Here is a 22,943-nt window from a genome sequence, read left to right on the forward strand (position 1 = left end):
TAACTTTTTATGAGGAGTGTCACCTTGACTACGACGCGCAAACTCCCTTGCGTACTCTATCGTTAGAGGGCGCGTGGTTAAATTTATACAGCTAGCTTTCAGAGGAATTGAATTTTATTCACGTTTAAATCGATTCGTTTATATTTGTCTTCACTTAACTAGCCTGTTATATTTTGTGACCATAAAAATGTAGATGCATGGTAAAGAAACAAATCCTCGATTTATAGAAAAGAATTGATATGAAGATAACACAAAAAATACTACACACAGAAAATAAAATTTGTCAAGAAATAAAACAACTTTAGGATGTTCATAATATACAGTATATATTTTTATCAAACAGACAAAGGATCTCATAAAATCTAAGATAGTAGTACTATAGGCACATAGTCATATTAGTTTTATTATTACTGACATTTTTCTGTAATACGAATATTTGTGTCAAACTCATTTCCAAAGTTATGTATTGGTATTACAGTATGTGTAAACATATAATAATTACACTATAAAAAATAAAGTGAATTACTCTTTATAATTATGGCAATTGCCATGCAAGTCTCTGTCTCTTCTTAAAACACAGTTCAAATATACTTTTACAATAAAGCTCTGTCTACACTATCAAACTTTATGTGACAAAAAAATGTGATGTGCCCATATATGGACACGATATGTCATAACACTACCATATTTGAGCACACTTTTTGTCAAGCTAGTTTGATATTGTAGACAGAGCTTTATAGCACTGTGAGGCAGCAGTTTAAGAGCTCTTTATAAATGCTCCGTATTATTATTTTTTTTTCAATATTATACACTTGTTAGAATGCTAAAGCCTTTTAAATTAGCATTCAACCACAGTACTACTTTCAAGGTTTTTAACTTCATTCTTAATCTCCCTCTCTGACATAGTCAACACTCTTAGATTTTTAAACTCGTAACCAGCCTCTTTCAATGCTTTGTATCGTCTATTAAGTGTGTCCACACTGAAAGAAAACACTCTTGGCTGTTGCTGTATTTGTTGTAGAGTAAAGCCCACTTCTTGAAGCATATCGGCTTTAGCCTGTAAAACATGTGGCTGAAAGTTTATAAACTTTGGGTATCTGGTGATTAAAGTCGCAGTGTCTGTATCATCAAGGCTAAATAAATTTTGAACGAAATCAAACTTTGCTTGAATGTAGTGAGGGTAAACACGTAGTGTTTCTGGACAGTAGCGTACCACAGTGTACAATGCTTTATCAGTGAAGCCGAGAGATACTAAAAATGCTATGTTCCTGACAATCTCCCCGGGACTCCTGATGAACACCTTTGGACTTGACATGAACATACTCCGAAGCATTTTTCTTTCAATTTCTTCATCCATTGGAAAATGCACTTTAAGAATATCAAGAATTTGAACACATACAGCTTCGACGCCGTTTCTCTTACGAGAGAAAGTACTCGGATAATAGTATAAAATTATTGCTATTTTCTTCCTAGACACTTGAAGATTTTCGGCGTATCTCACATTGCCTTTTATAGTCTCGACAGGAACGCTGAAAAATCGAGGAGCACGACTAATAACGTCACAGACTTGCTCATTGGTCAAACAGTATTTCTTTAGTAAGTCTACGTGATCTTTTAGATGATCTAGCGACCGTGATAAAAGCATGGGTTGTCTTGATACAATGCTCTGAATGGCTTTATCATCGAGATTAAGATTACGGAAAAAGTGAATACTGTTCTGAATTTGATTGAGGTTTTGCTTCATTGTCGTTGGGCTTTTGTCCTCAATTCGTTTTGTGTCAAACCCCAAGTCATATAGATATGCTTTGGTGGTTTCATTTTTACGTTTTTCTAAATTAGATACATCTTTGTCAGTTGAATTATTTCGTTGATAGCAAGTCCTATGACAGGACAGTAGCATTCCATTGCTGTTTAATTGTACTGAATGTGTTAAACGAATAATTATATTTGTTCGATCACATGCAGTTACGTTCACATTTACAAAATGACAAGATAGTGTTCTTGGATGCAAGAAATGTGCCAAATTTGGCATTAACCTGAATGTTTTTGACATTTTTGGTTCACCACATAGTCATGGTAACTCTAAAAAAGAAAAACAGTAACATTAATAAATGAAAAGACTGTATACCATATTTATCGGAATAAATGCCTGATTCGAGGGGAGGGTTTACTAAAAATGATGTTATATGGGGGGGGGGGGGGGTGCGTTTCTTTAATGGAGGTGTTTATTCAAAGAGGAGTATTCTTTACTCCACCACGGTGAGAATTAAGTACAAGTAACAAATTAATAACATTGTCATTGACTTTGTTATTTTAATGTTGCTGAATACAAAGTTAAACTACTATCTAACTGTATAAAATAAAAAATATGTTTAAGGCCCTAGCCTACTAGGCTTAACATTTATAATTCACTTTATAATACTAAATAGTGCAGACAGGACCTGCTAGTACTAGCCTAGGCCTAGTCTTTTGTTGGATAGAAAACGGGCAAAAGTGCAATATTTCACCGGTAATGAACTAACCAGACGGAGTAGAGGCAGGCCTACACGATCGAGAGCGCTGGGGATTTCCAGGACTGGTACGGTAAAAACACTAGCTAGGCTACTGCAGATAAAACAATTAGGCTTAGGATTGTTTAGGATAAAGATATGTATTGTAGACAAACTACTTACATTACAAATCCAATTTGGTGGTTCACATTTTTACCGTAAAACCAAAGATAGTCTAGGTAGGCCTAAACTGTCCGGCCGACTGGGGTCGTAAATTAAGGCCATGGAGCGTCATAGATGCCTTCATGTAAGTATGGTTCACCAATTAAACTATGAATCTATTGCAAGAATAGATATACATTTGAAAACTATTTTGTTCTTTTGTAAGTTTCCACAAGGGGTGGGTACAAAACTGCATTAGGGCCATGTTAGTATTTGTTAAAAAATAATTGATTTACAATTATGGTCTTTCTATACAAAAGGCGTTTCATAAACTTCTGCATAAACTTTAGGTCCAAAAATCCGAGAGAGTGGTGGCGCTCTAGAAATAAACACGTCGCACAAAAACAACATAACACACAGCATGCAACAAAATGACCAACATGATGATGTCTAAAATTGAAATAAACTTCACTCGTTTGCTTGCCCAATGTGAAGTTATGGTTTCAGAAAAGAAACAAGGAGACTGGAGATTAGAAAAGGTAATTTTGCCTACCGAGCCTACGCCTAACTTTACACCAGTAGTACCTAGCTAGCCCTACCTAGACTTAGGCGGCCTTAGCCTATGCCTAACCCATAATGACATAGATTGGATGGTAGCAGTGGGACGACATTTGGCGCGGCCCGAGACGGTTTGGCCCATTTAGGAGGTGTCAGCTTTACCATAATATAGGCCTACTCTACATGTATAAATAAGCCTGCTTCAATGATATGGAGTTTATGCCTATTATCTATTTCTAGCTAGGACTAGAGTCGTTAATAATTGATGATAACGTAATTAACGGTTTTGTTTTACATTCTATGTCCCCCGGAATCTCATCTGTGAGGCCTAGATCTATACAATATGGCTAAACTAATATAATGTATACTTATGCATTGGGTTTTTTAATGCTCTCTGTTTTTTTCTTATAGTATGTTAAAGCCTTAGATCAACAATATACAGACTTAAAAAAGTCTATTCAGTAAGTGATTGCCTCCGTTAATTATTTTACGAATTAAAATGTTTTAATATTTTATTTTTATTATTATTTTATGTCTTTAGGCAATGTAGATTACCAATAGTAAATTAATCACTGTTCTATCAGATTAGATAGGTGGTAATTCCCCTGATATAATGAGATGAATGGCGGGAATCCTTCAAATAAAGATATTCTCTCAATGTTCAGGCCTATAAAACTTTCACTATTTATTTGTCTATTCTTTAAAAAAGTAAACTTTTACTAATATAATAATTACTGTTAATCGATTAGTTAGGAGACTGAATCAAATTATTTAAAATCACTTAAAAAAACCAAAACCAATCAATCAATCTAATGACAAGAATGTTTTTCGTACATTGCAGTGTACCAGCTAAAGAGAAACTGATTGAATATGGACAGAAGTTAGACTTTATAAAAGGCATTTTGAATGCTGATAAACTTGTGAGTACTGCAGTAGCTTATAAATAAAGACAAGAACAAATGTCTGTCTGCTATCAAACGGCATCTCTATATTACAAATTACAGGAGTACGATTGAAATATAGAACTTTCTTTTGCTAGGAGGTATAAAACAGTAAAGATACCACTTCCAAACTGGATACCCTTTAGATATTGTAATTTCATTGTGAAGTCAATGGTCTTTTTATACATAAATGTTAACTTTTTGATGTCATTTTTATATTTTATATTGTAATTTATTTTTAAAAAATGCAGCAATTCAGTATTTGGCTGCAAAGGTATTTTTCTTGTTCAAAAATAAAGATACCATTCTATTATTATTACTGTTAAGTCAATCAGCTCTCTTTACAAATTACACGTTGGATGAAAATCTTTTGTGCGATTATTTTTCAATACATTTGTTCCTATAAACAATATGTAATATTTTTATAAATGTTTATGTTTCTGAGAAATTGTTCTATCTCTATCATTAGACCTGTGCTTTGCAAAAGGCGGAAGCCAGTCAACTGCTTGCCACCTCGTCTGTGCCTACTCTACCAGATTCAACAACAGAAAGAGGAAAGACAACAACAAAAAGACTTCATTTACAAGCTACCTCACATTATACAAATGAGATGAGAAAAGAACTGTTAGGAAATGTAAGTATTACCCCCCTGTAGCATAATACATGGTGTTCATCTGAATGACTGCCCATTGATGTCCAGATGCAGTACACACTGTACAAATACAAACACCTACCTTGGAGCAATTGGTTCAAACTCAACTGGTTGAGCTGTAACTTGATGGTTAATGTGCTTGCCTTCCAATCCTAAGGTCTGGGGTTCAATCCATACCTAGTGCCAGGGTTGTAACTCACGACTCTTTCAACTCCACTCCCTAAGCCTCACCATTTCTATCCATATTAAACATGTTAACATTCTGTGAGATACAGTAAAATTCTTCTTCATTTGGTAATCACATTTCTCCAATTTCAATTATGAATTCTTAATGCATTTTAGAATGAAGTGTATCTTATAATCTATTAGTTATTTGTATTCTTTTAGAATGTAGATGATGGCTCAAAACAAAACCCGTAAGTCATAAGTTTATTTTGTAACATTTAAGTAAAGTTACTATTATGTACAGTCTTAATAGTGTTATTTAGTTGTTTTTTTTTTATCTTGTGTGGGTTCGTCCCACTTTTATTATAGTTCTATAAATATAATAATATATGTAAATAAAATAACAGCAGAAAACTTGGTTACTTCATTGTTTTAATCACTACAAATTTGTTTCGTACGACCAGCATGTAGCTGGCCGCACTCTAATAATATAATAATAATATATATGTATATATGTATATATGCACATTTATATAATTCTCTTATTTATAAGGTACATTGTTAAAAAAATACATATCTTTTGAACAGTATATACATAAGACTAAGATTATTTTGATGTTAAAAAGTAACCACATTTATATTCATATACATTTTTTAAAATACAATTAATTAAAATATGTCGATGGCAATAAAATGACGATAAAAATTGATTTAAAAATTTAGTTTGTGGACGTACCACTGTGGGTTTTTAAATCAATGAATATTTTATATACCTTGCTGTATATTACGTCATTTAGATACTGATTTTCAGATCTAATGATTTTTTAAATATTTCAATAGTGATGCTAAGATCACTGGTTCTGAAGACCTTGATGACTTCCTGCAGCAGCATCAAGACAAGCAAGAGAAATTGGCAGAGAACATGATATCATTGGTCAGGAGGTTAAAGAACACAACATCAGCTGCTGGTGAAATAATCAAGAAAGACAACGAGGTAAGATTTAATTTATTAGTTATTAGAACTAGGTAACTCTCAATTTTGTGATGACCTAGGACCTATGGCTTCATATGGAAGTAGGCCTACTATTCGCATACATAATCGATTATGATACTTTAATAAAGTCTTATGGTTTTCGTTCCTTTTCTTGGGCCGCTGCCGCCCTTTGGAACGGTTTACCAATCTCTATCCGTCAGGCTACTTCAATCGCTTTTTTTAAAGCTGCTCTGAAACTCACCCTTTTAATTATTTTTTCTCTTAGTTTTTTTTTTCTTTTCCTAAGTGCACTGGGGCTTTGCATAATGTGCTATATAAGTCCCATTTATTATTATATTCAGTTTTTGGTAAACATTTTGAGAACTCTGTGCCATGCAAAGCATGTTCATAAATTCCAACCCATTATTTTTCCATTCAATTCATATACATTCATTATTTGATGATATTGAGTTTATAATCTTATTGATTTTATAATTAACGAATTAAATTGAAATATACTTATTTACGATAGAGATTGGTGAGTACTATTAAACAAGCAGATACAAATACATCACAACTGAAGGTACAGTCTGACAGAATGGAGAAACACTCAAAGAAATCATGCAATTGGTGGATGTGGGGAATGCTAGCAATAGTCTTCATGGTATATTTCTGGATGATCATGTTTATACGAATGTTTCCCAAAAAATAAGATCTAGCTAAAGGGCCTTTCACACCTGTTTCAACATGGTTCAGGTCCAGTGCTGGAAAATCCAATGTTTCGTTTTCACGACGCGGCTATGCACTAATCGATATGCACATAGCCACGTGAAAATGAAACATTTACATTTGATTTGATTTGCCGGGGCCGGACTGCAACCGTGCCAGAACAGATGTGAAAGACCCTTAACTGTGTATGTATAAATATGGAGTTTGATAATAATACATTAATGTTTAAGTTAAGGCTGCTGGCATGCAAACTTTAGGCCTTTCAACTGTACATTTCAGTGACGATCCAGGGGTGCTTAGGTGTACAAATTGTTAAATGAAGTGCTGAGTTTAACCAACCTAAAGCTCTGTCTACACTATCAAATCTAAAGCTCTGTCTACACTATCAAACCTAAAGCTCTGTCTACACTATCAAACCTTATGTGACCAACATTTGATGTGCCCATATATGGACATGATGATATCATTTCACTACCATATCACTACAAACTAGTTTGATAGTGTAGACAGATCTTAAGTAAATATCACATAAGGGAAGGCCGTGAATATTCATAGGTATTGTGTGTTTTGTGAATACAGCCACAGAATCTGCTGCCACCACAGTTATCCATGGTCTGGTGATGCAAAATATGCAAACCGACTGTATTAATTACTGCGTCAGGTTTTTGGCTCTGATAGAGGGAGTTGGTGACGCAGTTCATTATTGCAGATTTTTTTTTTCAAAATCAAATTCTTCTAACACTCCAGATTTGGTGCTAATACCAAAGAGAGGTTGTGATTAAAATAAATTATAATCAAACTGTATAACAACAAACATTACTTTCTTGATCATGATCAATACAAAAATCTTTCTGTCTTTAATAATACAATATGTATGTATTTTTTTTTCAAATTGAAAAAACCCAATATAGTACTTAGATCCTGATAATGGAAACCTACCATATTGTTTACATTAACAAAGGTAAAGGTATGTTCACACTGATCGTATGAATGTAATGTGTAAATCTCTGTCTATACTATCAAACTTTATGTGACGACACAAAAATGTGCCCATATATGGACAAGATTATGTCATATTACTACCATATTTGTGTACGCCACACTTTTTTGTCGAATTACTTTGATAGTGTAGACAGAGCTTTAGAATACTTCATTTCGGTGTGTGTGTAAATGCTGTGGCATGAAAAATGGAACCAAATTTTCTCCAGCCACAAAACTGAATCCGGCTTAAGTTTTTCAGGAAAATACGTTAACAGAAAACATGGTTACCAATCAAATCAGGCAGGATGTGGAATTCATTCAATTCAGGAATTCACTCAACTTATCAACAAATTGCAATATTTGAGTGTCCATAATTACTAACAGTATAATGCTGTCACTAGAAACCAATAAATTACTAGACTGTAAATGTCTGTTTTACAACAGGATAAAGTAAAAAACTTTATTTAACTCCTTGAACTTGGTGCATCGTTATCTAAAAGGCTGCTAAATTCACAAATACGTCATGCATGCTGCTACAGCTCAAATGACATGTAGGACAACCCTAAATCTGTCAAAGTCATGTAAACTGTGGTTCCGATGTGTACATCTTATGATAGATTTGTAGATGACAAATCAAGGGTTGACCATAAAATCGCTAACCACTATTCAGTTAAGGTTGTAAAAAAGCTCTCCTATTTGTGTAGTTGTTACCTACTGCATAGCAGTAACCCTAGTACTGTATTATGTATACTATTTATTATTTTGTGAGCCGAAACAAATAACAATCGTAAAAATTAATTGGAAAATCAATATGAAATGTCTGGCCTGGTCTGCCCTCTTATTGCTATGCTTGCTGCCGAAAACCTTAGTGGTAAAACGTGTGTTAATTTTTGAAGATGGTTCAATCATGCTGTATAAAAACACTACACAGTGCTAACCCCTATTAAAGGGACACCTACGTGTGGCCAAAAAAAGTTTCTCCTTATTCGGAGTGTTCTAACGTAAGGATTCTATTGTAGTTATTTACTGATCATGATATCTTAATATTCTTTATGACGAACTTTAATCAATTTTTTCTTCTCTCCATAACAAATAAGGAATATATTCTAATGCAATTTAAGATCTTGGTTGTTGCAACCACCATGCTATAATTTATTGTATATACGATTGTGAAATAATGATTAAAATAATATTATTAAAGAATTATTAAGAATTTATTTGTAAGTCTATTTGTTTTAGAATTTAATTAAATTGGAATTGATACTGTCGGAAACAAATTATCAAATCAAAATAACTGTCATCAAGAGTGAAAATATTGTAATTTCACTCTTCTCTGCTTTCATTTTACTCATATAAAACTAAACATAGACATACGTTTATACTACTTGCTAAAGCTGCATATTAAACAGTCAGAGCTTTTTATGTTTAAAATATACTTAATATTATCTCGCCTCCAAACGTTCATTTTTGCGTATTGGAGGATAGGGCTATTTTTTTAAATAGGGGTGGTCCGAGGATGGTTAAGAGTCTACGAATGGTTCAAATTGGTAGCTGAACCTAAACCTAATGTTATGTCTTTTGCATTAAAATTCTAAATTTAGGATGGTGAGCGGTTATGATTGATTGGTTAGTTAAGCTTGGTTCCCACTAGAACGTAACGCAAGGACGTAAACGCAACGCAAGCGTTTTAACCAATGACAAGCGAAGTTATAGACAGCAATCAAAAGCGAATAAGCCATCGCTTGTGATTGGTCAATTCAATTGCGTTGCGTTACGTCCTTGCGTTGCGTCGCCAGCAGTGGGAACCACGCTTTATTAAAACTAATGCAACGTCATTTTGGTCTCATAGTATTCATTTCGCCCATTTACTGTTAAGGCCAATTTACACAGACGAGCGGTGACGGTAAGACAAATAGTATAGAATCTATGTTATTTCTTATGACCGTTTACATACAATTCAGAGCGGACGGGTGGTTTTCGATAGATAGATACAGATTCTACGTCTATGTAAACTGGAATCAACACTGGTGGAAACTAGGCTTGTATGACACACCATCTGCAAATTACTTGATTGATTTCCGATAAATTACTTCCACCTTCTTTCACAAATTTAATGTCTTCTCGGGAAATTCTGTCTGTCAACCAAATAGAAATGCTAATCAGATTTTTTTTTCAAAGCACCAATCTTTTGGGAATCTAACATTGTATCACGTAACTGTCTCATACCTAGTTAGAATATTATGCAACACACTACCAATATAAAGCTTGGTTCCCACTAGAACGTAACGCAAGGACGTAAACGCAACGCAAGCGTTTTAACCAATGACAAGCGAAGTTATAGACAGTTAAGCGTGGTTCCCACTAGCGACCCAACGCAAGGACGTAACGCAACGCAAGTGAATTGACCAATCACAAGCGATGGCTTATTGGCTTGTGATTGCTAACTGTCTATAACTTCGCTTGTCATTGGTTAAAACGCTTGCGTTGCGTTTACGTTCTTGCGTTACGTTCTAGTGGGAACCAAGCTTTAGCAATCACAAGCGAATAAGCCATCGCTTGTGATTGGTCAATTCACTTGCGTTGCGTTACGTCCTTGTGTTGCGTCGCTAGTGGGAACCACGCTTAACAAATTGGGGAACAAGGATAGCAGTTAATACGCTGGAAAAGTACAAGATATTCCATGAAGAAGAATGAAGGTTGTTGTTACAAGAATAGAGAAAGGTCTTCCAAATCATTTGTATATCTCGGCCCAATTATTTTATAGTAATTCACTATGATTGTATGGTAAACATTCATTAATTGTAAACGTGACAATGAAGTTTTTTTCTTATCTTTTCTTAAAATAATTTAATTTTTTTTTCTTCAGAAAGTGTTCATGGCGTTTGCATTTTAAAACTATCTATAGCAGCTATAATGGACCTTGGACATTAATTGCGTCATCATCGCTTGGAAGTGTCTCCTCCCTATAAAGTCCTAGCACCATACATGTTAGACAGAAGGCTAACTGCATAACCTACACTTGTATTAGTAGTTGCTGACATCTTATGAGGCTAAACCTTGTTTATTATAATTAGATCTTGATAGATGGTTACATTTTGACAAGAATCTTGGCACTTATAATGCAATGTCATGCATTCAGATCAATGTCAGAACAGAATTAATAAAATAAGATAAACAGTAAGGATAAATAAACAATATTCATGAACAAATACAATTATTTGATAATTTCAAAATAGTTGGGATTAATGTCAAAACGTACATAAAAAGAACAGTGTTTTATTAAATTTATTTTGTTATGATTATGCTGTGATTAAAAATTATTCATTTTGATGTGCCACATTGTTTTTAGCATTACAACATCAACAACCGTTGATTTGATACTGCAATACATACTGTAATCTCCAATCTCCGTGGCATTCTTTAATTCATCGCAACTATAATATATAGTGCTTTGACGTAGATTGCCACAAAGACTTGATTGATTGATTGATTGATTTTATTCGATATTCATACATAAAAGTTAAAATATACAATGTATAAAAAGAATACCTGGATAACCCATTAAGTCGAAAAAAAAGTAAACTTATTTCCAATGGGGTCCAATCCGTAATAACTGAAAAGTGAGTGGTTGGGCCTAGCACAATATATCATTAAGTATAACGCAGTAAAAATGAAAAAAACAAGAAAATACATATAAGACAAGACATAATAGACGGTGGACATGTTAAAATGTTTGTTGAATGTTCAAATCTGCGTCTTCAATATTGCATACAGAATCTGGACCTAGGGAGGGAATGTCCTTATTGTTTGCCTTTTGAAAGCAAAATGAAAAGAAAGGGAAATCAAACTTGTCTTCACTCTCTGTAGCACTACCCTCCGGACCAGGATCCACCTGTGACAAATACCACACAATTTAACTTTTAAATTCTGCAGTATTACAATGGTCATGTGTGGTTTGTTTGCATCGTACAAAATTGGATTTTTAACTTAACTTTACACGACAATCTATTAAAACTGATTTCACTTGATAAGGGAACTTTTGGTACAGGTGGTACTTCAGAATAATCAAGATGTATATCGGAAAGTAATGCAATTTTTTTAATACTTTATTTCGTATAATTCAATTTGTATTTTTTTAAATTTCTTCTTTATAATAATGGTAGTCAGATCTAGCCTATGGATTATAGAAGCATGCACTTTTATTCGGAAGATCAGTAATTTCTTTTATGTGTGTTCAATGACGCCCCGTCAAAAGAAATCAATTTCCCCGAAGCTACTCAGGAAATCCCCTTGTTACTTCAAAAGCGGTATGACTTAATCACACACAACACCTTAACCTTTCATTAAGACAAACTAAAAATTCCAGACATATGTTTTGTGAACAATTAAACAAATTTGAAATATACAAGGTGAAGAAATTATCAAATCAAGAATTGTAACTATCGAACTGCCCTACAGGCATGTTTGCCGTTTCCTTTATTTCACTGCGTTTGTTTTTAATGGTCGCAGAAATTAATTATGAAAATGTATTAAGTTAAGTAATGTAACATTTTCCAGTTTTGAAGTTACCCCGTGGGCTGTTATATGGTCAAGTTCATCACGATCTCTTCCCATTCCTCGTTATTTATTCGTTGTTTTTCATGTTGTTTCATTTTTATTTCACCGTTTTAAGGTCTACACAACATAAGCCGTAGTGATATTCGGTTCCCATTTGGATGCAACGCAAGGTTGTAAGTCCACCGCAAGTAATTTGACCAATCACGACGCGATGGATCATCGAAATGTCGCTTTTGATTGGTCAACTCACGTGCGTTGCTCCTATGTCGATGCGTTGCGTACGTCACAAGGATATCCAACTTAAGAAAGACATTTATCTATAAAAAGTTAACAACAATAATAAATATGAATATTTGTATTGCTTGAGTTTTTGTTGACTTTTCTTTCTATATTATTGATTTCCCGTTGTAAAATTATAAATATGCACTTTACGCATTTATTATTAGCAACACCTCAATGATAATTGACTAAACCTTGACACAAGAACGTAAGTCTATCTTTCTCTGCTTTGAACCATCCATCTACAGTACAACACGTACTGTAGGCCTAGACCGACATTGTCCCCTATGTGTGTGCCATATGCCAACAGACAATCCCCATGGGAAGGCATGTCTGTCATTAGCAACAGCCTAGATTTTGCCTATCATCTCATCAGCAGATCTAATAAAAACAACCCTTCGTTGAACAACTTCAAGAATCGACACCAATCAGGGTATTGAGAAGACAAAGGTCAAGTCGAATTGAAGAACTAAAACATTGAAATCTGGATTACATCAGGGTAATTTTCTTGGAAGCAATCAGTTGTGGCAGGTAGGGGGAAAGAATGCACTTTTAGTAGACATTCTGTCAACAACCCCTCTTCTTGCTTGTTGACATCTGTGGACAAATGACGTTGTGGATAAACCGTAAAAATGCATCAAGAGTCAACAATTTTCAAAATCAGAACAATTATTTTCGTAATTTTATTAAATTAAAATGAATTAATTTTATCAAATTAAAAAGAACATCCCGCCATTCGTAGCATTTCATTTGTGTGCGGTGCAAATCGATTACTAGAAATAAAATCCTGGACATTTAAGATTTTCCACAAAAAAAATGCACCAAGGTATTTTTAGAATGTGTGTGCGTTATTGCGTTGTCATCATCATACTCATGTTTTGTATTTTAAAAAACATGAATATTTATCGAAATAAGCTATCCTCTCCTTCATCCTACGATAGTGACGGAAATATTAGGTCGTACCCAATTTATTCGTATTTTGTTCAATCAAATCCAAAGTATGTTGAATAATGAATGTTTATGAATGAAAATACAGAAAGTAAAGTAGCGGATGTTCCATTGGAGTTTTTAAAGTCCCATTGTGTGACACCGTTTTCGTATGTTCAAGTCAGAATTTTAATCCAACAAGTATGCCTACTATGTGCTACGTTTCTGTGTTTGTCTGTAAACATGAAATAGGTACTATAGGTAATTTGACAGCCAGTAAGGAGGCTAGGTGGAAGAAGAGGTAATTTACAAGAAACACACACAATCACGTCTGATTACTCAAACTCGCCTGTAAAAGTTGATAACAAGCATTGTGATCATCAGATAAGAATGACACAACATTCACTGATTAATGTCAAATAACATTTGTCACACAACATTTGTCACATTTTTATAACCAATCAGACATGTTAATATGTCCGCTAGAATTGTTAATGCAGATTTAGAGGTAAAATGGCGAAATCAGGAGTGTGATCATGATACTGATTAAGATTAAGATTATCTGATAAAACTTCTAGAAAGTAGGAAGCCTTTTGCCACCCCCCCCCCCCCCCCCCACTAAAGCGTGGTTCCCACTAGCGACGCAACACAAGGACGTAACGCAACGCAAGTGAATTTACCAATCACAAGCGATGGCTTATTCGCTTGTGATTGCTGCAACTGGACTGTTGATAATGTATAACATATGAATGTATAAACACCATTATCTAACTTACCGCACAAGATAGGCTTATAATCGAGGACCAATTGTGGTTTTCGTGACTGCTTCCCACATGGACCATTTTACATTCTCATAATCAATCAATATCAATCAATCAACAACATTTATTTAGAAACAGTTCATAAAATAAAAACAGCATACATTAATTACAATAACTTAAGATTGGTTCCCACTAGAACGTAACGCAAGGACGTAAACGCAACGCAAACGTTTTAACCAATGACAAGCGAAGTTATAGACAGTTAGCAATCACAAGCGAATAAGCCATCGCTTGTGATTGGTCAATTCACTTGCGTTGCGTTACGTCCTTGTGTTGCGTCGCTAGTGGGAACCACGCTTAACAAATTGGGAACATTAAATAAGAACTGTTTCAGGGATCAGAAAAAGAAGTAAAAGAACTTGTCAAATACCATCATCTGTGTGGCTTAGAGATTTCACTGCCGTGCGGCTCATACAGGTTGCTCTGCATAGTTCTACTTGTACATCGTAAATATAACCAGCAGCTAAACATCTTTTCTGAAGGATGAGGCAGCCGATATAGCAAATAAGCTCATAAGAAGACAATGTGAATTTTTCAATTTATTGTATCTTATCAAATTGTGTTCTTTTAAAATTTAGAAAAAATACTAAATATCAAAATATTTCACAAAAATCACTTTATTTTTTTATTTATAATTCTATATTTATATGTCATTATGCAATATTTATTTTTATTAAAATTACAATATGAAGGTCTCGCATTTTGTCATTAATTAATAACAGGACGTACAAATGATTATTTATTTATTCATAACGGAAGACAAACCTATATCATACTGTGTTTATACTAAAAATCACAGCATGCAAATCATCACATTTTAATCAATTAAAAAATAAATGAAAACATAAATATATGGGGAAGAGAGAGAGAGAGAGAGAGAGAGAAGGGGGGGGGGGGCGGGGGAAGTGTGGGGAGAGAGAGGCGGACACTGATGTAATGAACTAATACCCATGAAATATTACACAATTTATACAATATGTTTTGGGCCTTCATAATTATAATCCCTTGATTAGTCTCTCAACTAAAGCTCTGTCTACACTATAACACTTTTTTGACAAAAACAAAGTGTGATGTGCCCAAATATGGTAGTAGGCCTAATATGACGTCATCGTGTTCATTATTATGAGCACATTACATTTTGTTGTCACATAAAGTTTGATAGTGTAGACAGTGCTTTACAATTGTCATTTTATGTATCTCTTCCCGATCTTGTATCTTGTGTACTTTTAAAAGGTTGAATATTCTCTCCATCTTCTTTATATTATTGCTTATATTAAATTGGGACTTGGTGTTGTTTTCCTTGATATAATCATTGACAATTTATCTACTTATTTTTACATATCTCTTCCCGATTTTGATGGTATTTTTCAATTCATTGAATTGAATAACACTTGACGTATTCTTTTATTCCATTTTTTGTAGGGGCTTTAATATCCTCCATGTTAATATTTTAGGGTGTCAACTACATTTCTTGGTAATCAATGACAGTTAATCCAACAACTCCCTGGTTAATCTAATTATTAATTTACTGTATTGGTTTCAAACACTCAAAACAAACATTGATATTTACTGGTACCGTAACATACGGGTTCTCTGGAAACAGTCAATTACAATCAATGTGACCTGACTATTTGGGGAAAAAACCCACAAAAGTACAGAATAGGTTCATGGTAGTTGAGGGTGATTCATATACAAAAAAAACCTAGGTAACTTTGATTCGAAGAGGGTATGTGTAAGATTAGAGGCTGGATCAATTAAGTCGTTACGTGATTAATTAAGTTAGTTCCAAGTAATTAATTAAGTAATTAGAACTACTTGCACACACACTTATACATACTTTGAAATGAATGAAATATAAAGCAAAACAAAATGTGTTGGCTTCTACATTTCGACATCGTAAGTCATTCTAACATTTGAGGAGGAAGTTCTCGATTTTACTGCCAGCAGTTTTAGACAACATTGGAAAAAAGGCTAACAATCGAAGTATACTCAGAAGCTACCGGTATATGGTTTAATACTAACTTAAGCAAGCAACCACGGAGGAAACAATTTGATTAAAGAAATAACATATAAGAAGACAAATATTACTGATTTTTTTGTATTTAATTATGATATGAAAGAAAGTGGTGGTTCACGTCACAAAAGAGAAAAACAACTTAAGCAATACGGCATAATGGTATGGGATATCGGACTAACATGTGAGGCATGGGTTTGAGACATGTCTGTCCCATATTGCTTGTATCCTTAAAGGCACGATAGTCTGATCTCCTTCAAATAGAACAATTTACAAAACGTCAACAATTAAAAAATAATGATAATTTCATGATTTTAATGTTTTTCAATGGTATATAACAATACATTAAAATTAATTAATTAATTATTAAATATTAATATGTTCGATATTCCTTCAAGGTTTTAATAAAGTATATAAGAATTTTTTCCTGCACTGTTAAAAACTCATTTACCCTATTTGGGTACAGTATACTGTATTTGAAATTGTTTGTCCAATTGTTAGCCTCATTGTCCAATGAAATCCGAGGAGTAACATTTGAAGTGGTTACTGTTGCTTCAAAGAAAAACAATCAAGATGATATATGTAATTTGTGACACTCTTTATCTGATTGTGACTCACGGGTATTACCATGCAATATTTTTTAATGACCTTAGCCTTTATATGTAATGATGATATAATAAGAGAAATATGACTAAATTGTTTATAGCCAACTCCTAGGCATTCATTGTAAGGTAGGTCCAGAGTTAATTATGTGTACTCTTTGTACATGCATGTTTCATATTTCACAAATTAATTTATTTATTTTATATAGATTGCTGAACATTGCCATTGATTAGGTTTGTTCTTAAACTCTGTCTGCACTATCAAAATATTTGGACAAAGTTTGATGTGCCCATATAGGGTAGTGATGTTCCTAAATATGGTAGTAATATGACATCATCGTGTCCATATACAGGCGCATCGCATTTTTTGTCACCATAAAGTTTGATAGTGTAGACAGAGCTTTATACTCGATTCACACGTACGTAGTACATAATTAATACGTAACAAAGTATAAACATGTGAAGAACAATTTGATTGTGTAGTACATGTGAATCGGGCATTACAAGTCAATGGTAATAATATGATGGCAAAACCAACATCCATTTACAGTATAGAACCCCTATTAAGGGGGAGGGGGGTACCTTGGAAATCTAAATAAGTGGGGTCCTGAATAGGGGTTGTAGTGTAATTCAACAAGGAAATCTAACAACAGGACACTGAGCTCGCCTTGCCAAGATAGGGATTCGTAACAGTCCTTTTATCTTATGTCTGGCTGCGACAAATACCAATAATACACTGTACTATATGTACATATCTTCACGGCGCACGGTGAATGTTAAGGAGCTTGGAACTGATCTTGTCGCAGCCACATATAAACCTTTTGATCTCCGGAGCTCAGCATCCTATTAAAACAACTATCTCCCTTGTTTGTTTCATGGAAAAGTGTCTAATGAGTGTCCCAAAGGAGCCTTCTAATGTAATGTACAGTAGGCTATTTATAGTTGTGTTTAAAAAGACAATAAAAATAGAGTTTGAAACACAATTGCTTACATAGATTTATTTATATACAAACTTTAAAAACAGACATTGTTTGCCCGAAAGAAGCATTGTAATATTTTTCTCCATTAAATAATAATAATATTCTAATAATTTTACACTATGTAAATCACTGCTTTTATGTAAGCAATAAAACAATAAATATACAATTTGTACAAGCATATCACTCCATACATCTGCTCTATGTTTTTTAACTTTTTTAATGAAGGATCCCAACATAAATATATTACAATACTACATTTTTATTTTTTTATATAATAAATATTGTTGGTAAGTAATTTGAAATGACAAACATGTGTAAATTTAATAATTTAACAAGATCATAATATGGAAAACGTTATGAGACCCTGAGCTAGTGTATACATAAGGGGATATGGTAATTGGATACATGTACCGTAAATCATTAAAAAAAAATCCAAAGCAAAAAAAAAAAAAAAGCAGTAAGTATGTACTGTACATTGTCAAAGGGAAGTACAAGCAATAATGTATGTATACCGACTAATGATCACAAATATTAATCATTAAAATTTAGCTATTTAGGCTACGGTAAGATCCCTTCGTCACCCAACAAATGAGCTTAGGCTAGGGGTTTCCTATAAATAGGGGTTGGTCATAGTCTTCAAGAATATTATTGGCAATTGTTCATTTCACAGAAAGTTGTCACTGTAATAGAGGTGCCCTTGAATAGGGGTAACCTTTAAAATAGGGGTGACCTTTAAAATAGGAGTGACCTTTAAAATAGGAGTGACCTTTAAAATAGGGGTGACCTTTAAAATAGGGGTGTCCAAAAGTAGGGGCTTTACTGTATACTGATTTTATGTTCCGTTAATAATTGGAACAAAATCCAAACCAAAGAAATGTATTACCATAAGTACTATGTATATTTTCATGGATAATACAAACAGTATATATATCCTCCATTAGACTAGCCCCAAGTCTGTAGTTATTTCACGGCATTCGGTGTTCGTCAGAACCTGAAATTGGGCCTGAAATACACCTCAAGTAGTATACGTATGAAATGCCATATATATATAATATTTATCTTTTTACTACTATTAAGTCAAAACTCCGTCTGGAACCCAGACTAATTCTCCATGATATACAGTATATGTAGACCCGGTGTATACAAACAAAATATTACAAATAAAATTTGAGTTATATTGATTAACAACATTGAATAAAGTCCCAATAAATAACCTGCTCATTTTCTGGGTGTAGGGGGTATTCATATATCAAGGTGCATTGAAGTATAGCAGTTTATCAATTCAGTGTATATTTAAAGGTAAATATACATTAAAACTAATCCAAGGATGAATTTTCTACTACCATAGACTTATAAATAATACCGCCCTCTATTGCTAAAATTACTATTTTAAAAAAAACAGATTCTTCAAAATGAGAACAAATTGTTTTCAATCAATCATATTATTGTAACTTAATATCATAATATTGTTACACTGTAAAACATTATCCTATTTTATTAGTTACATATGTATTTAAATGGTGACATTTCAAAACCCCTGCTCTTTCAATCATAATAGTATTGCTCACTTTAATCTATCATTTCATAGAGGTAGTGTAAATAATCTGTACATTTTTCATTTTGAGTATGTTTTAACATTTTAAAATGAAGATATTTTAAACATATTAGAATGTTTGCTAAATTAACAATAATAATAAATTTATAAAGATAGTGAATCATACGCATTTAAATATGTCATATTCATTTTTTTTATTGTAATTTAATGAGTGCATTTGAAGAAGTATGTATTTTGATATTACAGATGTTTATTTTGAACTCTATAAATGCATGGGACTACGGAAACTACATGTGTATTACTATAAAGGTAGGCTTATATCAACCTGTAGCTGAAAGCACCTCAACTGAACTGACAGTGGTGGTGTAACTTCTACGAGCGATCACTGGCTAAACCCAGGGGGCGCCAGAGCTTAAGGAAGCAGCCCTAATGCAACTACCCATTTGGAAAGCCCCTTTGGAGTGCTTTTCCCTGCATTACTGCATTTTTTTGAGGGATAGAATATCATGATTTCCGGACATTTTTTATTGTCAATTGTTAAAGTTACGGGGATCAACAGAGTTGTAATGCCAAATGGAGATCGTAAAAAGAGCTGACTTAAAGGGACTAATGCTAGAGCACTTGAGCCAACTTTCAAACAACAGAAGAGAAATGATCCAATGTGATGGTTCGATTATCTATGCGCTATATAAGCCTCAATAAATATACTACATGTGTGATGCAATTCAAGGTTTTGAGTTATAATCTGCATTTCACTTTGGGAAAACAAACACAGAAATACAGTTTGTTACTCAACGCACATCAAAACAGTTGAGTTGGTTTAAGTTCCTAGTGGACATAAGCCTACATTTAAAGAAATACATTTATGATGCTATAATACTATTGTTCTTGGTCTCTATATACGTATGTCTCTACAAAGGTGATTCAAATCAAAGTCAAAGATAATTGATATAATGTTATGTAACCAATATTCTATTGTGCAATAGACGTTGTGTGGGGCCTGTTTGGTTTGGCGTTCCATACTCCATCCAAATCAGCCAACCTACTGTAGTAGGTCTGCTTGCATAGTTGACAACCTGTGAATAGTTAACGCTAGTTCCAACATCAGGCCTTATTTATTACAACACACTGGCTTTCCAAACTTGTTTGAAGCATCTTCTCATAACAATAACGGCAAGCTAATTTAATTACAAATATGTAATTCTTGTTCACGTTCGCACATGTCACATTCTACTTTGCAGCACCACAGAAAGCGACAATGACAACTTTCCTGTACTGTTTGCACCATTGTTTGATAGCCACGGTCGCAACAAAGTAGTTTGCAACCGTCGATACCTAAACTCGTTTGGTTGCAATAACGTCCGTGCGTTCCACTCGACCCGTGCCTTTTGCTCTCTTCGCAATAACTCGGCGATTCCTTCAAGTATACGATATCTTCTGGTGATAGTTTCTTGTACCCCTTTTTGATTGGACGTAATTTTCCTTTTCTACTTGAATATTTTACATATGGCGCTTTTGCATATTTTTCTTTTAGCATACTTGAGATAGTCGGTAATTTTGGCATTGAATTCCAACAAATTCTTGACGTACATGTTGCGGATACTCCGTGGCATTTGCAACTCAATCCCATATTCTTTTTAATAATCTGGAAAAACGAAATATCAACATATCAAAATATCTACAGATGAGAATTATAAAATCATTATATATAATATCATATAGACCAAAAGACAAAAAGAAAAACCGAAAACAATGATGGCAACAACATTAAAAAGGACACAGAACACGTAAGTAAGACGCGCAATGTCTAACGACGATATATATTATATCAAATTACTGTATATCAGAATTAAGGTTAAACCAAGATATGGAGAATACATAATTACTTGATTTATTTAAACATTAAATTAATTAACAGTTATAATACTTGTGTATTGTGTTGGAAAAGTTATTTCTACATTTACCTGATAGTAGTCAATTATTATATAAAAAGATGTTTTCATTTTTCCAAAAACATTAACTAATAGTAGAACCCTATTCAGGAGACATCTCTATTTTAAGCGAAATGAACTGGAAAATTCAGTATGGTTTATTACTCTAGCCAACTCCTAATCCTATTGAGGTGACCCCCCCCCCCCCCCTCCTATAAATAAATGGGAATGCTGTGTGTGTCCCAAAAAGATGTCAACTTAATACTATTCTATTAATGTAATACATGATCCACCTTTGTATTGTCAACGTGTGCCACTGATCTACAATGCAAGTTCAGATTATTAAAATAAATAAAACACACAATTATCATAAAATATTGCCATTTCTACTGACATTTTGGCAAAATCTGTATTATACCCAGAGGCTAAATAGCCGCAGTAGATATATAAAGTAAAACACCTGTACTCGCTGCTGGGTATCCATGTATGAAGCGCGTCCTGTTACCGTTCATAGCTGTTAGAATATACAGTAATGTTTATAAACCTGCACTCATCCAACCTATCTATTTCACTTTAGCATGTAAATTAATGCATACAGAATGCTGTTCTCTATTTGTAAGTTTTCTTAACAAGTTATAGAGATATCCAAAGTTTAGACCACCCTGTTACAAATATTATTGAAACAAATAAAATACTAATATCTCTGACAGCGACTATTATATGTATTTCGTGGTATTAATTTTGTGTCATAAAATTAAATTAATTTCTACTTTGATACAATTTTTAAAGAAAATAAATATGATAGGGGTCACGCTTTTTATCTTAATGAATATCTAATGTAACCATATGATAACAATCTTTTGTCTTTTTTCTTACAATTTTTTGACCTAGTAATGCAGTAAAGTGACAAAGATACAGTGAAGGAGGAGTTGATGATGCTGCTATGATCACAGTTCTATTGGTGATGATGATGTCTTGGCAATATTGACGATTATGATGATAGATGAAGATTGAGTTAATACTAGATAATATGGCCGAAGCATTTTTCAATAAGAATATATTTTATGTAAATGAAATAATTTTATTGTTGAAGAAATAAAAGTAGGACGATACCACATAAGACAAGAAAAAAAGAATATATTTATGAAAACGCTGACGGAAATAAATTTAGTAATATAAAGGAATTATATTTGTTAAAGTTTATGGAGAAGATGTCCAAAAATAAAATATCATAGCTTCCTTAAGTAGACCAGCTGCTATCTCTCCGAAAGACATATCTTTGAATTCTCTGCCTGGAGAAGATGGCCATGGACTGTCCATGTGATGTGCACAAATATGGACATGATAATGTCATATCACTACCATATCGTTACCATATTTGGGCAAATCACACTTTTTTGGTCAAACTAGTTTGATAGTGTAGACAATTAAAGCTTTCAATTCACAAACAAAATTATGAACAATCTCTTAAGAAAACAAATATGATACTTGGGGTTTAGATGGCTCATACCAAGAAACCTGCTGGATAAGTTTAGTTTAAACATCAAACGTCTCCATGTGCAAAATAATATTAATATTGCTAATCAATTGTAAAATATACACCCAGAGTGGTGTGTGGTATCAACTC

At 33.5% G+C, this 22,943-nt stretch overlaps 3 protein-coding genes across 4 annotated transcripts in view; 1 reads left to right on the forward strand and 2 right to left on the reverse strand.

Annotated features, from left to right (window-relative positions):
* Positions 1-361: 361 nt before the first annotated feature.
* Positions 362-2,747, reverse strand: LOC140051584 (uncharacterized). Its single transcript, XM_072096842.1, has 2 exons — positions 2,673-2,747; positions 362-2,082 (listed from the first exon to the last, which is right to left on the reverse strand). Exon 2 carries the CDS (start codon positions 2,051-2,053, stop codon positions 839-841), a length of 1,215 nt encoding a protein of 404 aa, XP_071952943.1. The 5' UTR covers positions 2,054-2,082; positions 2,673-2,747; the 3' UTR covers positions 362-838.
* Positions 2,748-2,959: 212 nt separating this feature from the next.
* LOC140051168 (vesicle transport protein USE1-like) lies at positions 2,960-8,813 on the forward strand. Its single transcript, XM_072096301.1, has 7 exons — positions 2,960-3,190; positions 3,621-3,670; positions 4,051-4,129; positions 4,620-4,784; positions 5,190-5,218; positions 5,808-5,961; positions 6,473-8,813. Exons 1-7 carry the CDS (start codon positions 3,083-3,085, stop codon positions 6,650-6,652), a joined length of 765 nt encoding a protein of 254 aa, XP_071952402.1. The 5' UTR covers positions 2,960-3,082; the 3' UTR covers positions 6,653-8,813.
* Positions 8,814-17,548: 8,735 nt separating this feature from the next.
* Positions 17,549-22,943, reverse strand: part of LOC140051226 (protein Wnt-7b-like) — a 41,670-nt gene continuing 36,275 nt past the window's right edge. The window contains exon 4 of one of the 2 annotated variants that reach the window (XM_072096360.1): positions 17,549-21,030. In XM_072096360.1, coding sequence (XP_071952461.1) covers positions 20,569-21,030 — 462 coding nt within the window. In that variant the 3' untranslated portion in view covers positions 17,549-20,568. The remainder of the gene's footprint in view (positions 21,031-22,943) is intronic. The other variant, XM_072096361.1, reaches the window with a different exon arrangement.

This window comes from Antedon mediterranea, chromosome 6, assembly GCF_964355755.1.
Source record: "Antedon mediterranea chromosome 6, ecAntMedi1.1, whole genome shotgun sequence".
NCBI lineage: Eukaryota > Metazoa > Echinodermata > Crinoidea > Comatulida > Antedonidae > Antedon > Antedon mediterranea.

Bases quoted from the DNA above. Each gene is read 5' to 3' on its own strand.
- LOC140051168 (XM_072096301.1), top strand. From the start codon at position 3,083: ATGACCAACATGATGATGTCTAAAATTGAAATAAACTTCACTCGTTTG. The intron at 3,671-4,050 runs GTAAGTGATTGC...CGTACATTGCAG, and splicing joins GACTTAAAAAAGTCTATTCA to TGTACCAGCTAAAGAGAAAC. The intron at 4,785-5,189 runs GTAAGTATTACC...GTATTCTTTTAG, and splicing joins GAAAAGAACTGTTAGGAAAT to AATGTAGATGATGGCTCAAA.
- LOC140051584 (XM_072096842.1), bottom strand. From the start codon at position 2,053: ATGTCAAAAACATTCAGGTTAATGCCAAATTTGGCACATTTCTTGCAT.